The 27,144-nt window shown below is 40.7% G+C and overlaps 1 protein-coding gene and 1 long non-coding RNA gene across 18 annotated transcripts in view; one reads left to right on the plus strand and one right to left on the minus strand.

The window, feature by feature from the left end:
- Positions 1–27,144, plus strand: part of MYT1L (myelin transcription factor 1 like) — a 367,019-nt gene that overhangs the window by 307,946 nt on the left and 31,929 nt on the right. For 13 of the 16 annotated variants that reach the window (XM_060752740.2, XM_060752741.2, XM_067468161.1 and 10 more), the window contains 4 exons: positions 3,512–3,748; positions 6,636–6,757; positions 7,165–7,227; positions 7,711–7,779. In XM_060752740.2, coding sequence (XP_060608723.2) covers positions 3,512–3,748; positions 6,636–6,757; positions 7,165–7,227; positions 7,711–7,779 — 491 coding nt within the window. The remainder of the gene's footprint in view (positions 1–3,511; positions 3,749–6,635; positions 6,758–7,164; positions 7,228–7,710; positions 7,780–27,144) is intronic. The other 3 variants (XM_067468164.1, XM_067468173.1, XM_067468175.1) reach the window with 1 other exon arrangement.
- The window catches only part of LOC137097019 (uncharacterized), a 71,667-nt gene that overhangs the window by 7,856 nt on the left and 36,667 nt on the right, over positions 1–27,144 (minus strand). For both annotated transcript variants that reach the window (XR_010909922.1, XR_010909921.1), the window contains one exon: positions 7,130–7,297. This is a non-coding gene — a long non-coding RNA (uncharacterized lncRNA). The remainder of the gene's footprint in view (positions 1–7,129; positions 7,298–27,144) is intronic.

The following is a 27,144-nucleotide window of genomic DNA, read 5'->3' on the forward strand; positions in this document are numbered from 1 at the left end:
ACCTAAAATAACCGTAGACAAGATCCTCTATCCCCACTTAACTGCATTCACGGACGCATAAAGAGGAGATAGCAGAGGTGGCAGTGGTGTGGAAAAGGAAGCAGGAGTGGCATCAGTGAGATAAAGAAGGACAGTTAACAGAATGAGATGGCTGATGCTCAGCCTCTTCATTCTTAACATCCTGGTTTTCATATTTCCTGACACAAAGCAATCTGGCAAAGGTGGAGAAAGTATGGCCAGTGACCCATTTTGAGGCCTTCAGGATCCCCGACACACCAAATGGCTCCCATAGTGCCAAATCTTCACCAGCAGTGCATGTTAAGTCCTAGTATTGACTGCCAGGGAATTCCACAGCGAAGGCGTGAATGCACTAATGGATAATAAAATGCTTTTTTGGTTGATAAGGAAAGGAAGTTACGGAAATGAGGTATTTAGAGCTTTTATACACCACTAACAAAATCTTAGACCTATCTTTACAGTGGAAAGCAGTCATGTTCTAGTAACCCAAGCTGCCCCGCATCAGGAAAGGATACAACTAAAACATTAACTGAAATCTTTTATTCTATATGGAAAGTGGGAAATCTTGCACAGCTAAAGTGAAGTTTTGATGTTTCCTAAATAGATCTAGTTCTCCAATATGTCAGGTTTGTCTGTTACTGCATATTCGTATTGAACTATGACTGAGTCAAACTTACTGGGGAGGGGGTGGTGGAGGAGGAAGTTGTAGTCCAAGACATTTGGAAAGCATCTTCAAGAATGCTGGGATATGGGAAAGTTAGTAAAATTGCCCCACAAACCTCTGGAACAAACTTCTGGTTTGCTCCACTATGATTACTATTTTTATGCTGTAAGTCAGTGCTTATGTCACATTTAATATCTCTGCTTCCACCCAGTGATATCCCCTTAGTATTGCTTTCATCCTATTGAGAAATGGTAGGTAGTCAGTGAAGAGAGACATTGCTGGTGGCTATTCTTTGGCTCTGGAAGACTTGTCCCTTATTGCAAGTCTACCAACATCCAAGCTGAAGCATCTTTGGGAATCAACACGAAAGATATCCATGTACTTTCATGAATGAAAATTAAGCTAGAAAACCTGTAAACTTAAAAACCCTCATTTTAATTTTTAAATGAATTTTCCACCTTGAGCCTAAAAGACAAGGCATGCTATACTATGTTTTTATTATTATTGAGCTTACAGAAGATCTGAAGAACTAACAAACAGCCTACAAAATATATATTCATCTTAGATCAGTAGTTCTCAACCTGTGGGTCCTCAGATGTTTTGGCCTTCAACTTTCAGAAATCCTAACAGCTGGTTAATTGGCTGAAATTTCTGGGAGTTGTAGGCCAAAACACCTTGGGACCCACAGGTTGAGAACCACTGGCTTGGGGCCCACACAGCCCTAGATCCCAGAATGTCAAGGCAGTAAATCCCACATTATCTGAGTGTGGACTCAGATAACCCAGTACAAAGCAGATTTTGTGGGATTTTCTGCCTTGATATTCTGGGATATAGCGCTGTGTGGAAGTGTCCTTAGATGCATTCACCACCCACAGGTTAAATGCACTACGGTGTACTCATAGTTCTGCATACATGCTGCTTTAAAAAAAATAGTGAAAACTTAATAACTTCTTCAAAACCCTAAAAGAACTAGTGTCAAAGAGAAGAAAAACTTACAACCAGAGTCATGTACTAAAACAATTTATTCTGCCTTAAAATAAATAAACCTTTAATGCCAAAAATAGTGAATAATTGTAATGAAATGTGGAAATTTTTTCTTTTTATTGATAAGATTCTGATGATGTGAAATGCATTTTGGAGGAAGGCTGTGTTTTTCCAATTTGAGGCCACTAGATGGCTGTGCAAACAAAACCTTTGAATGAAAATGAGGTTTTTGGTATTCTAAATAAACTTTTGATGCTGCCTGGCATAGTTTGCTCTTTTTCAGAGAAAGACTCCTCCTTTCTTCTTAAATAACGATAAATATATAATGTAGCCTGGAAGTAGTTATTAGAAACTATCCATATGAACAAAGATAGCTTTTCTTTATATATTCTTATATCAGTTTATTTCATGGAGCCCCTGGTGGCGCAGTGGGTTAAACCCTTGTGCCGGCAGGACTGAAGACTGCAGGTTGCAGGTTCGAATCCAGGGAGAGTGGGGATGAGCTCCCTCTATCAGCTCCAGCTCCTCATGAGGGGACATGAGAGAAGCCTCCCACAAGGATAATAAAACATTGAAACATCCAGGCATCCCCTGGGCAACATCCTTGCAGATGGCCAATTCTCTCACACAAGAAACGACTTGCAGTTCAAGTCACTCCTGACATGACAAAAAAAAAAAACATTTATTTCATTAGCCTAGGGAAAGAAGTGACCATTTAAGTAATATCCTGGCTAAGGAGGGAGAGGCCTAGACAACAAAATGGCAAAATGCTGCATTATTTTTATAGCAGTATTTTCCTTTCTTATTAAAATCAAACTGGCACATATGGGAAGGTAAACACCAAATTAGTTTAATGTCTTGGAAAATAGAATTGTGATATATAATTTACCTATGTAGTAAGCACGGGGGGGGGGGAGATCTTTTTGTTCTTGAAAGGTTTTCTGAAAGTTTTTATTGCTGTGCTCTGGGAGGAAGACAAGTTGTTAGAAATATGAGGCAAGACTTGAAATAAGATTTCATAGGAAGGGTCGTTCTCTCTTGAAATATGAATTTCTGTGCATTTCTTGGCTTTTATATCCATCTCTCTCTATCCAGATATGTTATCACCTGCTTTAGCAAAAAATGAGAGGGTGGGTAGAAGTGGAGGAAAAACGATTCCCCCCCTTCACTAGAAAAAGAAAAGAGGGAGAAGAAAACGCAGATAGAAAATGCCTCACTTTCCCTACACACTTCCTCCATCGCTGCAGGGAATGTCAGTACCAGTTTCTTTTCCCCAAGCTGAGATGATTATAAAGGAGGACTTTGTAGAGTGTAAAGGCATGTTATAACTGAATGCCTGTGATGGGATGCCTGTGATTTCAATGCATTGCCACTTTATGTGAAGGTGGCAAGCGTAGTACCAAGAGGCTTTTTGAGGGCCATCTACAGAAACTGTGGGTGTCATTGGTCCAGCATGGTATGCTTTTTATTACTTTTTGTGTATTTGTTTCTATAGCTGTTACGACTTGGGGGAATGAGAGGGAGATTTTCTGTGACTGATATATAGGTGATACTTTTCAGTTATTGCACTGATGCCTTTCAATTGTTCAGCAGGTCAGATCAGATTCATATAAACACTAGTGAAGAATTATGATCAAGACACTGGAATTAAGACTAGACAATGGTTTAGAGACATTTCTTATTATGTCTTTTCTCATAAGTCACTGTTGTCCAGAACTGAAATTGTTTTTGGGGAGTCCCCTCTGCTTAATACATTATACAGGGGCAATGGTGATTGTGACACATGGAGTTATATTCTTTGGTGTGTGTGTTTTCTTGTCTGTTTGTTTCTCTATTAAAAAACAGAACCCTGATATGGAAGTGGATGAAAATGGAACCTTAGATTTGAGTTTGAACAAGCAGAGGCAACGAGATGGTTGCTGTGCCATTTTGACGCCGCTGGAACCAATGTCGCCCCAACAACAAGCTGTTATGAATAACAGGTGTTACCAGCTGAATGAGAGCGACTGTTGGGACTTGCCGGTGGACTACACCAAAATGAAGCCTAGTACGATAGATGAAGATGATTCGAAAGAAATGAATGTACGTCTTTTTCTGAGTCCAGGGCTGTATGTTTCTAACAATTGATTTGGAAAACAGTAATTAATAGTAATAGATTTTTTTTTTGCAAACAATTGTGCCTTTGTGCAATACATTAATTTTTAAAGAAAGTGTCGGATTAAATTGTCTCACTACAGATTTCTTTTATTATTAATGCTGCATTTCATGTTCATATTTTTTCTGAATTATTTTTAAAGTCAATTTCAGAATGAGCATTGGTATAAATATCCAGGGTCTTGAACTTTTCTGGAACTTTTTTGGAATGCTTTCTATAGACTACAGCCTGATCTTTGTCCTTTCATGGTTAAATATTCACAATTCAGACAAGGTGCAGAGAAAGTGTGGAACAAAGGGTTGGCATGATCTTGCTGCTGTGAAAGTGGCAGCATAGAAAGAAGGTCGTGTCAAGTTAGTTTTGTACTTTGATTCCACTTTTTCTAATCACAAAAACATATGATATAAATTATTTGAATTTAAGGGCCATTGGTACTTTATTTGTGGCACCGATCTTTGTCAGACCCCAACTCTTCCTCTGCACAGTTTATAGCCATGCTTCTGTGATATAGATATAATTTTACAGTCCCCAGCTTTAGTGTCAAAGAATTTGGTCCTGGTGCATTTTGATCAGCTGGTCTCATGTGCATTTTCCTTCAGTTGTCATATAAACCTTGCTTCAATAAATGATGGCAGCTTTTTAAAAACTTAAACAGAAACATGATAGGAAATGCTTTGCGATTATTATCATTAAAATAGGAGAAATGCATAGGAGAGGATATACATGCAAAATAAGCAGAATAACTAACGTTTTTGGTTGGACCACCATCTACTGGATGGTTTGTGTCAATGCATTTCAGTTCGTTGAACTAAAATTTTCCAAATGCAAAATTTTCTTGAGGACGTATCAGAGCTATTTATTTATTTGCTTCCTTTTTTATTACTTTCCCCCCTTAATTAGTACAATTAATTAGAACAATTAGTTTCAAAGGTAATTTATAGCCTGATTTCCCTCACATCACACATGATTTAACACACATGATTCCCCACAACAAACATTATTTAAAAACTGCTATTATTATTATTATTATTATTATTATTATTATTATGTTTATTTATGCCCCATTTTTGTCTCCACACGGAGACTCAAAGTGGCTTATCTTAAAACCATTCAATATATTTGAAAGTGTTTCAATACAATGGTTGTGATTTCTATTGTCCAAGTTAGACAACAATTGTTTAAATATAAGTTACTTTGAGTAGACAGATCCATTTTTATGTTTGTGTATATAATATTTGGACATTTAATTGGTTTTGATTATGTATTTTCCTGGATAACAGCCACTTTATGGGAGAGATAGTAGTTTTTACCTATGCTTTATTGAAAATAATTGGATTTCCTCAGACAAATAGTTGTTAAATGATTGAAGTTGATGCTAGTATAGGTAAAAAATACAAAGAAATCCAATTGAGATGTATACCTCTATACAACATAATTGCTGTTTGCCAAACTCAGTGGATAGCATCCTCTCTTGCTTTTCACGGACAGGTAGTCCCCAAATTACAAACAAGATAGGTTCTGTAGGTTTATTCATAAGTTGGATTTGTTTGTAAGTCAGAACAGGTATATTTTTAAAGTATAACTCCAGCTCTGTGTGTGTGTGTGTGTCTGTAAGCTTTGGACAGCATAGGAAAGGTGAACACCCCAAGAATTGGATTTTGACAACATTTTCTTGTTGTGGAAACAAGGATTGCCGAGTAAGCTTCAATGGAGACACCACTTCCCTATAATAACTCTTCCAGGAGTGAATTCCCCTTCCAAGACGTAGATTTCTCTCACTTCCTGTTGTCTCACCCCCATTCTCAACTACGAGTCATTTGTAAGACAGATGGTTGTAACTCAGGTACTGCCAGTATTCTCATATACAGGTTGAGCATCCCTTAACTGGAATTCTAAAATTCAAAATACTCCAAAATCTGAAATCGTCCACATGGGTGGTTGAGATTTTGACACCTTTGCTTTCCATGTTTCAGTTTACACAAACTTGGTTTCATTCACACAAAAATTAAAATATTGTGTGTAAAAATGCCTTCCGGCTATGTGTATAAAGTCTACATGAAACATACATGAATTTAATGTTTAAACTTGGATTTCATCTCCATGATACTCCAGTATGTAGCCATATGCAGGTAGAAGTATTCCAAAATCTTTTTTAAAAAAAATAAATAAATCTGAAATCCAAAATAATTCTGGTTAGAAGCATTTTGGATAAGGGATTATCAAGATGTAACTATTCAAAGAGCCTATCTCTTAATCATTGTTTTTGATACTGGGGGAAATTTGAGTTTCCAAGAAATCATTCAAATCTAAGTAATTCTGGATTGAAAATAAATCTTTATATTCCAAACTACTTTATTCAATCAGAAACTCAATGTGGATGCTTTTATTTGTTTCTGATTCCCCTCCCTTCCCCTCACCACACACACACACACACATATCAACCCTTATGGATTAACTCATAGATAGGTCTCATGCTGGAGCCAATGCTTTGTTTAATCACTGAACATACAGATGCCATCCAGTGGCACCAGTCCATAAGATATCTTACATCAATTATGACACCTAGAATTTGGTGCAGTAATCACAGTATTATGGTATGAAGTAACCATGAAGAGGTCTCTTCCAATATCCCAAATTTGTGATTAACTAGAGTCATGGTGCCGTCTATGCAGATGTGGATCTCTTTTATCCACTGACCTAAATAAAATGGTCATTCATGGTTAAGAGGCTATGAAGCCACAGGAAATAATGAATTGGTGCATCGGTGTGTATTAAGTCCTGTTTTTAGTCTGATTTAGCCTGTTATCTTTGCAGCCAGAAGATTTAGATCCTTTCCAAGAGGCATTAGAAGAACGGCGATATCCTGGGGAAGTCACCATCCCAAGTCCCAAACCCAAATATCCTCAGTGCAAAGAGAATAAAAAGGATTTAATAACGTAAGCATAATGTGAGGTGAAATTATTTATTTTTTCCTTTTTAACCTTCTTTCTCCTTCTTTCTCTCTGTTCTTCCCTCTTGTTGTCCTTTCTCAATAAGCAAGTACATTTCTGCCTTGCAGTATGAGCATGAAGCATTTGCAGCATATAAATGTTTCTGAGTGTCAGTTCAGTTTAAGTGATGAAGCTAGTATGGCACCTGCTTGTCCCTAATGATGCTATATTGTACTGATATGCCATTTCCATTGAATTCTGTTCATTTTGCAGCTTTTTTTGGGATAGGATGCTTAAATCCCCCTTGCAGACATTGCAGCTAAACTGGAAACAATGAAACTTTTAAAAGTTTTTTTCTAAAAAAAAAAACATACTTACTATTTTGGCTGTTTTTTGTTTTTGTTTGGTGGCAGATGTCCAACACCAGGGTGTGATGGGAGTGGTCATGTGACTGGTAATTACGCCTCACATAGAAGGTGTGACTTCATTTTTTTCATGGTGGATTCTGTCTTTTCAATTTATTGTTTTCAGCTTACCTCAACAATGCTGTCAAAGTAAAGATGTTGAAGTATGTGTTAACCCTTTGAGTAATAAATGTTGATCATAAAAGCATGCTGATTTGTGTGTTGTATTCAACGTTTTTTTCTTTTTCAAAGTATTACTAATTTCTTAAAAATTCTAACAATTTTTTCAAATACTTAACCCATGGATCACTAATACTGTTTTGTTACACCTAAAAGCTTATGGCAAAAAGACATCTATAATATCAGAAGTAACGTGTTGTATCTCAATATATTCAGAGGGTTAACTTGCATTACAAATTGAATATTGCAGCACTCACCCTCCACATCGCTTTTCTGCATTGCAATTTTTTTTATTTTTTTGAACGTTGTGTTTGTTTGGAAGGTTTACGTTTAAAAGCAGGTTGATTTACTTGGCTGTCCTGACCTGTTTTACAGTCTGTCTGGCTGCCCCTTGGCTGACAAAAGTATTCGAAGTATGCTGGCCACAAGCTCCCAAGAACTCAAGTAAGATATGATAAATGCCACTCTTTTTAAAAATGCTTATGTACAGTAATTGTTTCCTTAGCACTTAGAAAGAGAAGTAAAATCTAAAAGGATTTTAAGTAAAGCTATTGTTAATACACTACCCTTTCTGCAATAAAATACTAGCATGAGTTACGTATCTTAAAGGCAATGTATCAGTATTATCCTGTTGCAGGTAATAGATTGCTCAGATGCCACAGCAAGGACAGAATGGGCAGAGTTTCATATTAATTAATTACATGGATATCATAAATGGGCTGGACTGCTGAAGACTAGGGAAAAGATATGATCTATTCTCTTACTGAATTATTCCCAAGTTGATCCCATTTTTTATGGTATAGATGTTTCTGTTACTGAACAATAATTGTATAATTCCTAAGCATTGCTGCATCTCATTGACATCAGATAATCTTCTGTTTAGTTCCAAAATTGGGCATATCAATATTATTCTGAAATCTTTTTTATTTGTATTATATTTTACATATTGTTGTGGAAACCTTAGAATTGAAATATTAAAGTATTTCTATATATCTAAGCCATATAATTATTTCCTACGGTATAGATTTATACATGTCACCATGTATGTCTTCTGAAAGAGTCAGTGAACAAGATAAACAACTATTGCTGTTTTAACATTTGATAGATTTTCAAGTTACATCTATCTCATTTAGGGTACTAGTAAATCTTTTTAGAGACTTACACTCTGATCTAATTTTGTGAGTGTTAATTTTGAATTTTTAGAGGATTTCTAATTATTATATTTGATACTATGACATCAGTGTAAATAGTGGTGCTAAATCATAATAGCACTACATGTCTCAGCTGTGAAGGGCAAGAGCCAAATTCCAGGAAACATCAGAATCCAAGGGATGAAAACCTATAGCTCAGAAGGTCTGACTGAGTTGTCCAAGTGCACCAATGAATTTTAAAGGAATAAAAGTCTACTTATTCCTTACTGCAAAAGTGTCACATTGAAATATATCCAAAAGGGTCTCCATCATCAGAAGCAATTATGTTTATGACACACATTCCCTCTCCTCCAGCAGCCTTCTGCGAGCACCTGGCATAAGTTATAGATCAGTGCTTCACAACATGGGGGCCGGGACACCTAGAAGTTGCAAGGGGGGTTTCAGAGGGGTCCCCAAAGACCATCAGAAAACATATATTTCTGATGCTTTTAGGAACCCCTTTGGCAGAGAAGGTTGAAGATCTCTCCACCTGTTCTTCTGTTCCTTTTTGGAAACAGATGGCGAATCCTCCCACTAAAAGCCCTCCGCCATTGTGATTGACTGGCCTCTCAGCAGGCCTCTCAGCCAGGGGAGGGCTGTTTCTGAAATTCCCAAGTGAGGAGTGGAGAGTAGGCATGCTTGGCACATGGCAGCGTGGTGTGTATGTGCAGGCAAGGGAGAAGGTGTGGGGATGGAGGGAGGCTCGTGCGCATGAGTCCCTCAAGGCATGGGGGTTCTGTGTGGGAAGCTTGGGCCAATTCTATCATTGGTGGGGTTCAGAATGCTCTTTGATTGTAGGTGAACTATAAATTCCAGCAACTACAACTCCCAAGTGTCAGGGTCTACTTTCCCCAAACTCCATCAGTGTTCACATTTGGACATATTGAGAATTTGTGCCAAGTTTGGTCCAGATCTATCATTGTTTGAATCTGCAGTGCTCTCTTGATGTAGGTGAATTATAACTCCAAAACTCAAGGTCAATGCCCACCAAAACCCCTCCAGTATTTTCTGTTGGTCATGGGAGTTCTGTGTTCCAAGTTTGGTTCAATTCCATTGTTAATGGAGTTCAGAATGCTCTTTGATTGTAGATTAACTGTAAATTCTAGCAACTACAACTCCCAAATGACAAAATCAATCCCCCCAACTCCACCAGTATTTAAATTTTGGTGTTTGTGCCAAATTTGATCCAGTGAATGAAAATACATCTTGCATATCAGATATTTACATTATAATTCATAACAGCAGCAAAATTAGTTATGAAGTAGCAATGAAAATAATTTTATGGTTGGGGGGTCACCCCAACATGAGGAACTGTATTAAGGGGTTGTGGCATTAGGAAGGTTGAGAACTACTGTTCTAGATAAAAGTGAGGCATCTTCAATTATAGCTTATGTTTGTACAAGTGCAAGCCTGCTCAGAAGTTATTGGATGGAACATTTCACATCCCAGGACATTCTGATCTAAATGCTTTGATCTGATTTTAATTTTTGTTATCCAAATTTCACTTGATACCAGACTAGAGCGAAAACCGCCTTGCTTTGCAGATCAAAGACACCGGATGTGGCTCTCAGTTCCCTTTCCGTGGGCTGCATTGCATTGAGCTTCCAAACTTTCTACAGCCACTTGAAGAATAGCTAAGGGTAAAGTCTCTGCCTGAAGTCTCGGCCTGTGAAGCCATAACCAATGTGGTCCCATTTAAACAGAGAGCATTATGCAATGGCCATCTTTGATCTTAGTATCCTTCCCATTTTCCCATTGTTACTGTCAGGACTAAAGAGACTTTTAAAATAGTATTCTCTAAGGATATGTGTTCAAAGCAGATATTTTGTAAAGCAAAGAAATTTGTTTATTATTTATTTATTTCAAACATTTGTACTCCACCCTTCTCAACCCCCCCCCCCCCGGGGGGGGGGGGAACGACACAGGGCAGCTTACATCTGGCACAATTCAAAGCCATTACATATAAATAATGCATACCATAATTACATATAAGAACACAGTAAATTAATTTTAAAATTAGTTTTAAAATAAAAAGTACGTTAATAAAAAGTGCAATAATACTGGCTGTCTAGCCTTATGTAGAAACAAATGTCTTTAATATTTCTTTAGAAATGTGTTTAATATTTTTTTTAATTGGGTAGGAAAGTTATAATCTTATGGGGATGGTGAAAGAAACAGCGCCTTCAACACTCATGCCACTAAGCTTCTTACAGGGCACTTCTCAGTCAGGTGAATCAACAGCATTTATGAAGTCACTCTGGAAAGATTGGCACAATAACTATATTTTAAACCAAAACACTTGTCTCTCTGAAAGAGAACAATGAAATGCAATGATATGACATCAGCTTCAGTTGGATTATCTCTAATAATGAAGTAAATGAATGATGTCAAAGAAAATTGCTAGCGTAGAAACAATGAGAGGAAGGATTCTAATGATTATTTTATATGAAAGCTAATGAACAGCCTCTATTAAGAGGAGATTACATGGATAAACCCATGGTGGTATTCTGTAATGGAGGAAAGGATGGCAACCCTGGACACACACACACATTGATTGAGAGGGGGAGTGCCTCTTTTCAAGTTGAACTAGGATGTTCTTTTTGTGATAGGCTTTCTGAATGCTAGCACAATTGCTGTCAGGCTTTTTCTGTGTGACCCTCAAATTAAAGGGACAATCGCAAGGCTTAAGTAATGGAAGGAGAGGAAAAGCATACTTTGCTTGAGCCCAAACGATCATGATGGGGTCACTTCAGCTTCATTAGCATGAAGGCACAAGTGAAGCTGAATTGAAGCTCTTGTTACAATTCTATTTCTATATTTTCATCTATTCATCTTTCTTTTGAAAAGTTTTGATATATTTGCACAAACCAATCAGAAGCAATTTTAAAACTAAACAAACAAAATTCTAACATGGTGCTAGTCTATGCCTTTCCCCGCTTGTTTGGTCCAGGTAAGGTTTGTAGTCTGAGGGACAGGAAAGTTTATAGTTCATCCTATGTAATATGTTCTCTCAAGATTACTGGTTTCATCATTTCATGTGACTGGGCAAGAGGAATGATCAGCCGATAGGAACGAATAAGCACCATGCCAGTAATAATCATAGCAATAATCAGAGCATAGAATTATGATGATATTTTGGGAACTGAGAGATATCAGTGAACACGTTTGGCCTTCTAGAGTTTCCCTAACTTCATCAAACAAAGCCACTGTGTTCAGTATATCAATCCTGCAATAGCTTAGAAATCATTTTATACAACTAGTCTTTTTTGTGGAGGCTGCTGAGCAAGTCCTTTATTTATGGAAGATTTTTCATTCTTAGTTATTTATGCAACTAGTCCTTACTAAAACTGTGGGAAAATATATTATTTTTCTTGATCCTAATAACTGGGTCACGAATATCAGATCTGAAGACTGGCAAACCATTTTTTTCAAATGTGATCTAAAAGAATGTCAAAGTTGGAAAGATTGTTTCAAGGACACTCATCTTCATATCAGGAAGATGGGCATGAAACCAATTACAGGTTGAGCCTCTCTTATGCAAGTTTTTAGATTATGGATTTGGAGGGAATGTTGAAATACTTGTATTTGATATACATAGTAAATGAAGGATGGAGGAAAGGTGTTTAGTAGGGCTGGGCGGTTTCGTTTCGTTAATTCGTAATTCGTTAATAATTCGTTAATTTTTTTAATTACAAAACGATAACAAACCATTCTGGAGCAATTTTTAAAAAAACGAATTTTTAAACACGTTTTGTAAATGCTTCGTATTTCGTTATTGTATTCGTTTCGTTATTGTTCTGAGGTCGTTTCGTTATTATTTCCGCATGTCTGGGGCAAGTTTTTTGTTTAATTAGTGAAAAAAAATTATAATATCACACCAACAGTCAACAACAGAGGGAGAGGGAAGCTTCAGAAGTTTTTGGAGGTTTTTTAGCGTATTTCGCGGTCGCGTCCGCCATTAACGAATCGATTCGTTATTGTTTCGGAAATGGATTCGTTAATGTTTTGTAATTTTTTTCAAATTTACGAAATTTCGTAAATATCGAACTTTTTAAAAGGAAAATTTTGTAATTATTTTAAATAACGAAACGCAAAACCCCCCAAAAAACGAATCGATTTTAGAAACAAATTTTTCCGTTGTTACCCAGGCCTAGTGTTTAGTACCTGGTGAGTTTTTTCCCCTCACAGAGCCATAATGGGGGAAAAGAAGAGGGGAAAGGGAGGAGGCACTCCACTTACATAAGACCCTTGTAAAAGGCTGACATCCCAGATACTTTACTGGCTGTCATCATATTTTCTACTCTATTACTGAGATATTCAGGAAAGAGGTGGAGCAGGCATGTAGCCGGGGGGGGGGTCTTGGGGGGCTTCAGCCCCCCCCCCCCGAAATTCTCATGGTGGTTCGCAAAAAGGCCTTACTGGTGCATTACTTAAACTGTTATGTTTATTCATATCATGATCTGATCACCATACTCAATATATCCCATCTGCATGGGGGTATTGGGGTAATGATGCAAAAGGTTTGCTAGGGTAGACCCTCTTTCACTCAGACTCAGCCCCCCCGAAACTCCCCCCCCCCGAAACCCCCCTGAAAAAAATTCAGCCCCCCCCCCCCCCGAAACGAAATCCTGGCTACGGGCCTGAGGTGGGGGAATCCTCCTCGCTGGCCCCACCTCCTCCACCCCAATTTTGTCTGGTTGGCTACAAGTAACATCCAGCGGGTTACTTCACATCTGCCCTTGTATTCATTCCCAAGCCACCTGCCCTGCCTTGCGCTGTCATTGGCTAGGTGGAAGGAAAGCATGGAAGCCTCTGAAATGTCTGCTTTTTATAGCAGCCTAATGTAAACAAGAATACACACACACCCCACCTTCCCTCTCTTATCTTTCCCCTGTCAGGATTCCTTGAAGAAATATTCAGTGGGTCCTGGGCTTGTGACTAGTTCCCTTTTCCCCAAAGGTGGAAGTGGCTGACTGGTGGCAAAAAGTGTTGTTGGTGGTGTTTTTTGTTTTGTTTTATTTGGTTTTTGTTTGGTTTTTTGAGTACTTTGGATTTCCAGGTAAGGGAGACTCAACTTGTGCTTTAGATTTTATCAACAGGTAATGTAACATTCTTTTCCAGCCCAGGCACAAACAGGACTGGAAAAGACTGCAGTGTAATTTCAGCAGTATTTGGCATCTTGATCTTGTTACTCTTCCCATTGTCTCTCTGAAATGTCATCTGTTTCAGAAAGGAGTATCAAGCACTTGGAGATTGTGACAAAGATAAGGGTGTCCCGTTCTTCCTTTTAAATAAAAAACAGCAGGAACTCTAAGATACCATCAAGCAGGGCTCACTATCTGAAGTTTGCCAACTTCAGATGTGAAGTAACCCACTGGAAGAATCATGGAAGATCATGATACTTATTCCTGTATTGGTGGAATATTACCTTCTGGACAGGCATGTTGTCATGGTGGTCCGCGAAAAGGCCTTACTGTTACATTATTTAAACTGTTATGTTTATTCATATCATGATCTGATCACCATGCTCAATATATCCCATATGCATGGGGGTATTGGGGTAACGATACAAAAGGTTTGCTAGGGTAGACTCACTTTCACTCAGACTCAGCCCCCCCCCTCGAATCAAACTCAGCCCCCCCCCCAATCAAAATCCTGGCTACAGGCCTGCTTCTGGATATCCCATTGATCATACTGCATGTTGCTGCAAAATCAACTTCTGACTTATTACAACCACCAGGGGAAACAGATCACCACCTCTCTCTTTCCTACCACTCCTTCTCTTTTTCTTGCTAGGAAATCATACTTCCTATTGGCTCATAAGAATCACATACATAAAAAGAAGTAACAAACAACCAAGAAGACCCTAGGAAAACTGATACGTGTGTGAATGTTGTTATAGAATTCTGACAAATAGAAATATTTTCAAACCTAGTATTAGATTTTTTGCATCCCACATTGACAAGAACATCTATAAGTTTGCTAGAGAGACTGAGATAGCTGCAAGGTCACATGTTTTAATATCATACTAGATGCTTTATGGGAGACCTGGTTCTGGAAACAGGAATTGAAAGATAATGAGCCTAAATAGGGGAAGCAACAATTGAGAGAGGTTATTATTATTATATTTATTTATACCCCGCTTTATTTTCCCAAAGTTCACTTCACTTCCTACCTCCTTCCTCTGCCATCTAGCACAAAACTATTCCTTGGGAACTCATGCTAAGGCAGGGGTCCTCAAACTTTTTAAACAGATTTGAATGCAATTTGATTTGAATGCAATATTCCTGCTTCTTGGCAGGGGGTTGGACTGGATGGCCCATGAGGTCTCTTCCAACTCTTTGATTCTATGATTCTAGAGGGCCAGGTCACAGTCCCTCAAACTGTTGGAGGGCCAGGTTATAATTTGAAAAAGAAAAGTGAATGAATTCCTATGCACACTGCACATATCTTATTTGTCGTGCAAAAAACACTTAAAAACAATACAATAGTTAAAATGTAATTTTAACAAATATAAACTTATTAGTATTTCAATGGGAAGTGTGGGCCTGTTTTGCCTGATGAGATAGGATTGTTGTTGTTGTGTGCTTTCAAGTCATTTCAGACTTAGGCTGACCCTGAGCGAGGGCCGGGTAAATGACCTTGGAGGGCCGCATCCAGCCCCCGGGCCTTAGTTTGAAGACCCCTGTGCTAAGGGCAAAACCTGTGTGTTCATATAAATTCATTTGCAGCTTTATATTATGCTCAGAATAGGACACACAATGGCACATAGCAGAATCGAATTGGTTAGGTGGATCATTCATAAATATTAATTGCTAAATTAATGGATTTATGCAAAATTACATCCAAAGATTTTGAACTCAAAATAGTACAAAGGTGCTACGACGTTTTATTGTGACTAAAAAAAGATAAAAAAATATAAATAATATTGAGAAGGCTGTGTAAGTGAAAAGTAAGAGATTGTCACCTCCATTTGATAAAGAACTGCTCTTTCCTCTCTATATTAGTGTTTAATTTTGCATTTTCACATATGTGGTAGAACAAACCTTTATCAGTTTCCCGCTGCGTGGCTTCTCCTTATGTGTGTACTACAATGTTCATGGTAGATCTGACTGCATTCCCTGCTTTCTTTCATAGAGGGATAAAAGAGATAAAACACAGGACACTTGATTAGCTTCTAATAAAAGTTTATAAATTCATCCATTTATCTGGACAGGATTCCGCTACCATGTGTTATTTGATTTAACTTAATAACTAACTAAATGCTGCCATAGCCTTTCCTCCATAATGAGACTGTTCAGATAATCAAAAGTAAATTGCCAGCAAGACCTCCGATACCTATCATTTTATTCTTCAGCAACAAAAGAAATCTACATATATTGATCTGACTGTCATTTACCCCTTACAGTTGCTACTGAGGCTTATATGAGAAAAATGGGGATGGGGAATTTCCTGTAAGGAAGAATTACAATCCTCCTTATTGAGATGTGGCTGAAGCAAACAAAATTTCTATAAATAATTTGAATGAGTGTGACATCAATACTTGTACCAAGACTTAAAATAGAAAAAAAAAACCCAGCATGACTATGTCCATGTGATAGTGAAAATGTCTCAATAAACATGTCAATATTTGCGTTGTTGAAGGCTTTCGTGGCCAGAATTACTGGGTTGCTGTGAGTTTTTCGGGCTGTATGGCCATGTTCCAGAACATGGCCATACAGCCAAGAAAACTCACAGCAACTCATGCTAACATTTTTTTCTCACATTAAGGTGTACCTATAATTGCTTAGCCCTTTTCATGAAGTAGATGTTTTATTACCCATGTCTCCCTGACCTCTGTATGCCAATTTCAGAGCGAATGGGAAGATTGAGTGGATGAGATTGGGGCAACAATAATCCATTTCCACATGTAATATATGTGTAAGGCTATTTTTGCTTGCCACTTTGTTATATCACCAAGGTACTTAGCTTTGGTGTAGTTTTATTGCTATAATGTTAAAGTACTATACAATTATTTTATATTTTATGGGATAACAACTGGACATAATTAAAAGCAGCCACCAATGTGCAGCATCAGTCTTGACAGGTGGTTTACATTCAAAAAGCATTGTCCATAGCTAGACAGGAGACTGGGATGCATACATATACTTGTGGTCAGGCTGTATTTACATGGAGGATCCATTTTGTTTTGACATGAAAAGTACACACATGGCTTCTAATATTTTTCATGCTGGTAGTGACTTTAGAATTCTGTCCTCCTGTATAAATACATTGTACACTGAAAGAATACAGATCAAGTAGCATTTTTGTGTGGTAAATGACTAATCATTCAGTTACAGCCAAATGATTTTTGTTCAATTCTATGCTGAGTATGTAAACAAAAAATGAATTGTGTTTCAAGGGTTCCCAAATGTCATGGGCTTCCTAACAAAGGTTTGGTTGAGATCCTGCAGCAGATACATCATTACAGTGCTGTGGCTGTAATCCATCTCATGATTTGACCCCCTCAAATTCATCTTAAAATCTAGGCAAATATATTGAGAGATGGAGTTCTAGTGAGTGGGATATTGAACGATGACATGTCCATCTCCCTCCTTTGAGTGAGCCTTGGCGTAATATACAGAAGTAAGAACTGCTGTGAAGCATCCTGTTACAATTACCCTTGGGGTAGAGAAAGGTGGGGTTAAAATAGGGTAAATAAATAAACAGATCTGGAGAATTTCAAATACAAAATACAAAGATTATCGGAGTCAGGGGGCCACAAAATCCAATCAGAACTGAATTTTTTTCAGAAGTCATGGAATATTGATTTACTGCCCGAAAGAGAATGGAAAACTGTGGAGAAATTGAGGGCTATATCCTGAAAATGGGCTGGCCGGAACCCTGGACACGTGTGCTCCACACTGAAACACAGGCCTGCACAACATGTAGCCTTACAGGTGTCTGGGGCTCCCAGAAGCCCTAGGTAGCTTGTCCAACGGTCAGGAATTCTGGGAGCTGAAGTCCAAAACATGTAAAAGACCAAACTTTGCACATTGCTGCTGTAACATTTTGTTGGCGGTTCCATAATTCTATTATGCTTGCGAGGGGGGTATTTCTAAAGGGTATTCTCAGTTCCTATGCAAATAGGCAATACCAGCTAACAGCAGAAACAACATATCCGGCTTTCATATTGACTGCCCTTGGGTGGTGCAGGAAAGTTTGTCCAGTATTTTTTGTTATTGAGCAGATATTAACACAATCCAAGGAATAATGGTCTTCCTTGACTACCATTCAAAACCTATTTGCAGGTAGCACGCAGGAGGGCCAGGCTCATAGTGTGCTGCAATGTTGCCATGACTGCCATACTTATACCTCCAACCATGTGGATTGTTGCTGCTCAGATTATTGCTACTTCTTCAGCTATTAGATTTTGAATTGTGGCAGCAAGCAACTATGGCAATGACATTTCAGCCTCCATTTGGTTTGGATTGATCTTACACAGCTTCTTGGAAAATTGTCCACTCATGTAGAAATATTCATTTGTACTCAGAAAGCAGCGACACCCTTTCTTTTTCTAAGTTTGGCTTCACCTCCAGGTAAATGGGCATAGGATTCAAGCATTTGTCAAATTTCTGTTTTGATTACCAATCATGGAATAATGAGATCTGATGCAAAAGGTTGAGATAAGGGCCATTTTATTTGACCTACATCCTATTTATGTTAATTGGATCTGATGCTAGCCCAACTGAGGCCAGGTATCTACATAGACTATCTTCTTAGCCTTACTATGGGCCCAGGTGGGCAATTCAGTAACTAGGTTCCTCTTTGGCTAACCATTGACTAGAAGATAAACCCAGGGCACTCCCAGCCAAGTTCGAGGAATAATGTTGTTGTTGTTGTTGTTTTATTTCTAACCCGGTTCTCCTCAAGGTGGGCTACAGAATAATTAAAACACATAAACATTGTAAAAAAAATACCACAAATCCCCATATTAAAATGACACCTTTTTCTCATGATAACGCTTACAGGAGTGAATTTCCCTTCTTAGGGGAAACCTCACTTCCTGTTGTTGCATTCTCTTTTGCAATTATGAGTCGTATGTCAGTTAGATGTTTTTAATTCATGAACTGTCTGCATATTCAATAAGGATTTTGTTTGTCCTTTTCAGGCTTTCATTTTTATTTATTCCATTTACATTTTATATCCTTCACAGAAAGTCTCTTATTTTAGTGATGCTATCATCTGCATAAATATGTATAGCATTGAAGTACCATGTTATAATGAATAAATATTGCTTTTAATGGAAATTGCAATTAATGAAATGAAAACATACTTTAATTGGGACTTCTTAAGTTTTCATGTTTAGATCACTTTCCAAAATTCATTTGGTAACTAAGAGAGTCACCTTAATCATCTCTTAATAATTCTACTCTACTTATTAAACATTCCAACATGATATCTGATTTTCCTTCCAAGTAAAATAGATATACACTTCACTAAAATGTAATTTAAAATCACAGACACAGCTGACATCAGTGGGATTCAAGAAAAAGAGAGTGTAAATCAATTCAGGAAATGGCATGCTCCATGTATAAGCAAGGTGATGGTGCTAGAAAAAGGCATAAAAACAGGAGACATATCAGGTTTGTTTGATTTAATATTTTTACCAATAGTTTTAACTACAGCCAAACTACAACTTACTCAAATATTAATTAGATATTAATTTAATGATCCAAGCAAACCACACTGGGTCTCAATTCTGAGGAAAAATGGGGTATAAATTACTATTATTTATTTGAAACATTTCTTTTCCATCCTTCTCACCCCAAAGGGGACTCAGGGCAGAGCATAACATATATACAACAAGCATTCCATGCCGGGACATATATAACAATAAATATACACAAACATTAAATCAGTTATATCTACTTTAAAATCAGCTGCTGCTGCTACTACTATTAATTATAATAAATCCTTTTAGATATAAACTAAGGACCTAAACTCTAATTTATCTTAATCTTGTAAGGAACAAAAAAAAAATCACCAGGCAAGAGTGAGATGTGTACACATTTTCACAGAAGGATTTGTGAAAATCAAAATTATGAACATGATTTATTTCCATGCGTAAAAACTAATTGCTGCTGCCTTGTATGGACTTTTGAAAAGAATAAGCATTGACTGCGATGTTTGTCTATTTTGGATTATTAATGTTGTCCTTCTGTGCTTGCTGTGTGTTTGCTTGCTTAACTGGAGGAAAGGGACTAGTTCTATGCAGACTCTTCTTGAGGAACTTGCAGGGAGATTGATGTCACGAGGAGCACTTGTCATTTCAGTCATATTTAAGAGGAAAAAATATTCATGAGGCAGCTTCTGATTTTTCAACAGAGTATTTCACCACATCAAGATATCTTTCTGCACTGATTCAGAGAGTCCAGACTGTGGTGTATAGACAAAAGTGCCAGGCCACAACTGTTAGTCAGTCAGACCAATATGAAGTGCATACTTTACCCATGTGAACAGTGGAGACAACCCATAGGCCACAATTCTCCAGTGACCCAGGCAGATAACTTAGACATCTTGAATGGAACCTAAGTAAGGTTGAGTTTCAGTTTAAGCAGCAAATGATTAGTCCATTTTGAGACTGATCAGACATCTATAGGTGGGCAGTAATTGCACCCCCTCCCAATCGTGAGAGGTCAGTGTTCTCCCTTCTCAGTTTCATAGCTTTCACTTGTGGCAGCATAATGTAACATATGCAATACAATAATTATAAACTGTAACCAGACAAATTTCTCAGGAGAAACAGACCATGAAGGAGCGAGAACCCTCAAAATCCCAAGGAAGTGAGAGGAGAAACCATTCATGCCATAATGAAATGAGGAAAAGTTCTTCCCAGGCCTCCTAATGAGCCTCCAGTAGAAGGCTGGGGGGGGGGGGGGGGGTCAATGATATTATGATTAATGATAAAATAATTATATTATCATTAGAATGAGCATTCACGTATGGAATATTATGTATGGCTTACAATGAGAAAGGTTGAGTTTCACTGAAGATCAGCCAAACATGGACAGACACATGGGGACAGACACATAATGAGACCGTACATTTCTGGCCTAGGTGAAGCATGTTTTACTCAGGTTGGACAGCAAAGTGCAGTGATGGTGGGCACTTCATGAGGACATTTATAGCATCTGCTCTTTCTGTCTACAGTAAATGTATTTATGTGGCTTGTTGTGTCACACTCATTCAGAGTATAATCATAAACATACTTACCTGACAGCAAATCTTATTGAATATGAGAGTGGTGAGTAAACTCACATAGGATTGCACTGTAAAACATCAAACTGACATTTTAATACCATCTTTTAAAAGAACATTTTCATATCAAAATGCAAACAAAATGTCCAGTATTACAAATATTCTCAAGTAGTATCTGTACTGAAGACAAATTCACATTTATTTCCTTTTATCCTTGACCTGAACACATTTACCAAGATAACTGTTCTATTTATTTTTATGGCATAAATTCCCAAGCTGAGGATCAGTATGCCCTTTAAATCACCACACCATGTATGTGAATGCAGACAAGAACAACAGCAACATTACATACATTCCACAAAATACTAAATAAAGCATACTAGGAAACCATTTTGACACATCAGACATTCAAGTGTTGATTGCATATAACCGAGTACTTTGTGAAATTCAAAAATAACAAATTATAAAAGTCACATTTACAAATACACATTTTACAAATACAGAAATAATAATTTTCCAGAAATATAAAAGTTCAGTAAGACAAGTACATCCCAAGATTAATAGAGAGCATAGTATGTCCAATCTTAAAAGGGTGATGACTATCCATCAAGTACATCTTGTAGTTGTTTTTTTTCTCTCAGTCAGTATGGTAAATATCTTTGAACAAATTGAAAAAAATGTTTGAAATAAGTTATATTTGACTTTCTGTACAAGCTAGTGTCAGAAAAGATTAAAAAGCCATTTGCCATGATGTGACTCTCCCGTATCTTCTTATGTAGCCTTTATGGACATTTGATTTGATTGATGTGGCCAAAGTACTTAGTTAGGTAATACTAACATAAAATAAAAGGGAAATCTTTCAATTTATTGTTTGATATTTTTGCTATAATCAGAAAGGAATTGACTGGTTATCTGTTTTGAAATTTTAAGAGATCAAGAGGTTTTATGTGTAGTTTTCTTGCTCTTCAGGTTTTTGCTTATATTATTTATTTATTTATTATTTATTTATTAACTTTATTTGTACCCCGCTAGCATCTCCCGGAGGACTCGATGCGGCTTACACAGGCCGAAGCCTCAACACAATACAGTAGAAAGTATAACATCACAACAACAAGGCAAATCAAACAATAAGCAAAATAATATAACACCACAATACTAAGCAAATCAAGCAATAAGCAGAATAACAACAAAGACAGTACATCAGGACATTATTAAAAACTGGTTCGGCCGGCGCACTGGGGTACAAGGGTTAAAAGTGCTGAATGGCAGGAGGCACGTAGGGTTAAAAGTGCGATGTGCAGTGACAATTTGTTATGCTAAGGTGCTACTAGGGCTTGGGTGGGGATTCCTAGTCTGGGAAGGCACAACGGAACAGCCAAGTTTTTAGGTTCCTTCTGAAGACGGCTAGAGTGGGGGCTTGTCTGAGCTCTTTTGGGAGGGCGTTCCAAAGTCGGGGGGCCGCCACAGAGAAGGCCCTGTCACGTGTCCCCACCAAGCGCGCTTGCGACGTGGGTGGGATCACGAGCAGGGCCTCCCCAGATGACCGGAGCGAGCGTGTGGGTTCGTAGATGGTGATGCGGTCACGCAGGTAGGGTGGTCCCAAACCGTTCAGGGCTTTGTAGGTGAGCACCTGCACCTTGAATTGGGCTCGGAAAATAAATGGCAGCCAGTGGAGCTCCTTGAACAAGAGGGTTGACCTCTCTTGATAATGAGCTCCAGTTAGCATCCTGGCTGCTGCCCGCTGGACCAATTGTAGTTTCCGAGCCGTCTTCAAGGGCAGCCCCACGTAGAGCGCATTGCAGTAATCCATTCTAGAGGTGACCAAGGCGTGGACCACCCCGGCCAGATCAGCCTTCACGAGGTACGGTCGCAGCTGGCGCACAAGTCTCAGTTGTGCAAAGGCCCTCCCGGATACTGCCGACACCTGGGCCTCAAGTGTAAGCGAAGAATCCAGGAGGACACCCAAACTGCGGACCTGTGGCTTCAGGGGGAGTGTAACCCCGTCCAACACAGGTGACCACCCTATACCCCGATCTGGTTTGCGATCGACCAGGAGGACCTCTGTCTTATCGGGATTGATCTTCAGCTTGTTCTTCCTCATCCAGATCGACACAGCGGCCAGGCACTCGTCTAGGACCCGAGAAGCCTCCTTGGAGTTAGGTGGAAAAGAGTAGTAGAGTTGTGTGTCATCCGCGTAGAGATGGCACCCAACTCCAAAACTCCGGATGACCTCTCCCAGCGGTTTCATGTAGATGTTAAAAAGCATGGGCGACAGAATAGAGCCTTGCGGGACCCCACAGGTCAAAGGCCAGGGGTCAGAGCAGGCGTCTCCCAGCTTCACCATCTGAGTTCGTCCCTCCAGGAAGGACTGGAGCCACGACAGAACCGTGCCCCCAAGGCCCATCCCGGAGAGACGACCCAGAAGGATACCATGATCGATGGTATCGAAAGCCGCTGAGATGTCCAAGAGAACCAGCAGGGTCACACTCCCCCTGTCCAGCTCTCTGCGGAGGTCATCCACCAAGGCGACCAAGGCTGTCTCGGTGCCATGACCAGGCCTGAAACCAGACTGTGACTGATCTAGGTAGTTGGTATCGTCCAGGAAACCCTGAAGCTGAGAGGCGACCACCCTCTCCAGCACCTTACCCAAAAAGGGGAGGTTGGAGATCGGCCTGTAGTTATTCAGCACCGTGGAGTCAAGGGAAGCTTTTTTGATAAGTGGACGGACCACGGCCTGCTTCAAATTGGATGGAAAAATTCCTTGCTCCAGCGATGCGTTGACAATCAGTACAAACCAATCAAGCAACCCCCCTCTGGCTGATTTAATGAGCCAAGATGGGCATGGGTCTAGAGATGAGGTGGTCGCTCTCACAGCCCCAATAATCTCCTCCACGGTTTCAGGAAGAACAAGCCTAAAAGAATCCCACAAAATTGGACAAGCAGGTGCCTCCGTCACCTCTCCTGGTACTGCGATGGAATTGGAGTCGAGCTCGAGACGTATCTGGGCGACTTTATCTGCAAAATGGTGTGCGAAATCGCGACACCGAGCTGCGGGGTCGTCAGGGACCTCCTCCACCGCAGGTGGGTGGAGGAGTTCTCCCACGACCCGAAACAGCTCCGATGATCTATTTGCTGCAGATGCTATACGAGCGGTCGTGAATGACTTCCTGGCCGCCCGTATGGCCACGGAGTATGCCTTAAGAGAGGCTCTAGCCCGTGTTCGATCAGATACATCTCGAGATTTCCTCCATTTGCGCTCTAGCCCCCTTCTCGTGTGCTTCATCACAGCCAGCTCCTCGGTGAACCAAGGAGATGGCCTGTCACGACGCAACGAGATGGGGCGTTCGGGTGCGATCGTATCTAACGCCCTGGCCATCTCCCCGTTATAGAGAGTTACCAAGGCGTCGATAGAATCGCCAGGCTCCAAGGCAGGAAGAACCCTAAGATTCCTCAGGAATCCGTCCGGATCCATCAGTCTCCTAGGGCGGACCATCTTAATTTGTCCTCCACCCCTGCGGAGGTTTAGGGTCGCAGTAAGTCTAAATGTGATCAGATGATGGTCAGACCATGACACTGGAAGGATGTTTTGATCTTCCACTCTGATCAATTCATCGTCCGCCACAAAGACAAGGTCGAGAGTGTGCCCAGCTTGATGCGTGGGGCCGGATATTATCTGTGACAGTCCTATGGCCGTCATGGTGGCCATAAAGTCCTGAGCTGCGCCAGATAAAGTGGTCTCGGCGTGGATGTTAAAGTCTCCCAGCACCACCAGGCGCTGGGAGACCAAGGCCGAATTAGAGACCACCTCCGCTAACTCAGACAGGGAAGCTGCCGGATCTCGGGGTGGGCGATACACCAACAGGAACCCCACACTGTCACGGCTCCCCACCTTCAAGTGGACGCACTCAAACCCAGAAGCTTGCGGGACAACGCATCTGGTCACGGCGATGGATTGCCGAAAGACCACTGCGACCCCTCCTCCCCGCCCCCCTTGTCTGGCCTGCTGATGCACTCCGAAACCTGGAGGACACAGCTGGGAAAGGTTTACACCTCCCACCTCGTCCAACCAGGTCTCGGTAATGCATGCCAGATCCGCCCTCTCATCCAGGATCAAGTCCTGGATGGCCGCGGTCTTACCATTAACGGATCTGGCATTAGTCAACAGGACCTTAAGACCAAGGGGGCTGCCAAGGAGCCTACCACTACCCACCTTTTCCAGGGTCGCAAAGACTCTGTTGCGCTTCTCCCTGGTATGTTTGTGATCCGCAAATCTCCTTCCCCACACGACTCGGATAGCACCCCCCTTCTCCGGAACCTTCCCCCCCCCCGCCCGACCAGAATCTAGTCAGCTCTCAGGGGAGGAAGTTGGGCTGGGAAATAATCTCCCTTGGGCATTTGGTATGGATGACTCTGATGTTGAGGTGGACAGAGAGGTATCAAGGGAGCTAAGTGGGCTAAATAAAGGGAGTGTTCTCGAGCGGAGATGTGTGACTGGCTGAGTGGAGGCGACTGGGGCAGATGGAGTCTCAAAATTATACGAACCAGGAGGGGGGGCCGTAACTGGTGAGCTAGTTGTGGAGTTCGCCCGGGGGCCAGGTGGAGTATGGTGGGACAAAGCCCCAGGATCGAACAAGGGGCGAATGTGAGGATCTACAACTACCCTCCTAATAGTGATGCCCCATTTCTTTAGGCCAGGTTGTTTAGCCATTAGCTCACCAAGCCAAGTGCTGTCTTCTGATGAAATTTGAAGACGGGTGGAGTGGTCAGAGGATTGATAATCCCTCCACAACCACACTATGGCTTTTAGTCTTATATCCTGTGGTCTTTTACCTAGGATTTGGGCCAGGGAATTGCAGACTGCCCTCCTGGAGGTCCATCTGCCTCTGTTTATCATTAGATCGGCAATGTCCACTGCAAAACTGTCCGTGGAAAGATGTTGATTCCAATCATAAAGTGCAGTGGGCTGATCCATGTGGCCAGATGTTGTGTTATTGGCCGTTCTCTGAGTAGCCAACCCAAACCGCTGCCACTCCCAGATGTTTCCATTCCTATGTACGCCCGGAAGTTCTCCTTTTCCCTCAGATGTCTCATCTATAGTCCCTCCCTCCCTCCCTCCTTCCGCCTTAAGTTCCGAATGCTCTAAAGTGCTTTCCTCCCCCTTCCGGCACAAGTCCTTAGCAAAGTCTGCACAGAGAGAGTCTTCAGTCTTTGGAGGATTAGATTGCACAGTGATTCCTGAGAAGGAGGCAAAGCCTCTGAGGAGATGGTCCATTTTCTCGTTCAAAAACCTGAGCTGGAACAACACATGGTTGAACGAGTCCCTCAGGAGGTCGTAAAAGTGCAAAATGTCGTTTTTCGGATAAGGGTCCGCTGTAGCCATTCCTATGTCAAAAAATTCACTCTCTCACCACTAGCACCAGACACTCTTATCACTACTCGCTCACTCCTACTTACAACACAATCAGTCAATCCACAAACATTCCACAACTCCCATACTCTTCACATCCTCCCACATTTCTCTCAGCACACTGAAACCAAACTTATACACTCTCTCACACACACCGCTATCATCCACACCTTCCTATAATTCGCTACTATCACGGACAACTCATACGCTCTCCTAGGGCTTCTTCACTCACACCATCTCATGCAATCCTGTCCTCTCCTATCGATACTCCTAATTACTCCTCACACCTCCTGTTATTATCAGCAATTAAAAACATATAACATATAGCTAACTAAATAAAAATAGTACATATAACATTCAGCTAACTATAACTATAATTTAGAAACTAAAATAACCACTAAGCAAAGGGAAAGTAGGAAAAATAAAATAAAAGACAGATGAGAGAAAGAGTCAGATGGCGGCGGCAAAATCCTGCTTTCAGGCAGCCTGAGGAGTTTGCAGCTCCTTTCCGATGCAGGGTCTGATGAACGGCTTCCTGGGCTTCACCCTCCCGGATGGCAAGGGAGGGGGACGGCAGCAACACCAACGCGGCCTGGCGCTTCTCCACCGCCCCTCTTGGTGGTCTGAGGGGCCCGGCAGCAGCTCCAGCGCGGCTTGGGGCTTCTCCGCGGCCCCTCCCGATGGAGTGAGGGGCCGGGCAGCCGCGGGTCGCCGAACTTCTTCCCTCCCAGATGGAGGGGAGGGGGCGGCAGCAGCTCCGGAGCGGCTTGAGGCTTCTCCGCGGCCCCTCCCGATGGACTGAGGGGCCGGGCAGCCACGGAACACCGGTCTTCCTCCCACCCGGATGGGGGGAGGGGGCGGCAGCTGCTCCGGAGCGGCTTGGGGCTTCTCCGCGGCCCCTCCTGATGGACTGAGGGGCCGGGCAGCCGCGGATCGCCGGTCTCCTTTCCTCCCAGATGGATGGGAGGGGGC

Source organism: Anolis sagrei, chromosome 1, assembly GCF_037176765.1.
Source record: "Anolis sagrei isolate rAnoSag1 chromosome 1, rAnoSag1.mat, whole genome shotgun sequence".
Lineage (NCBI taxonomy): Eukaryota > Metazoa > Chordata > Lepidosauria > Squamata > Dactyloidae > Anolis > Anolis sagrei.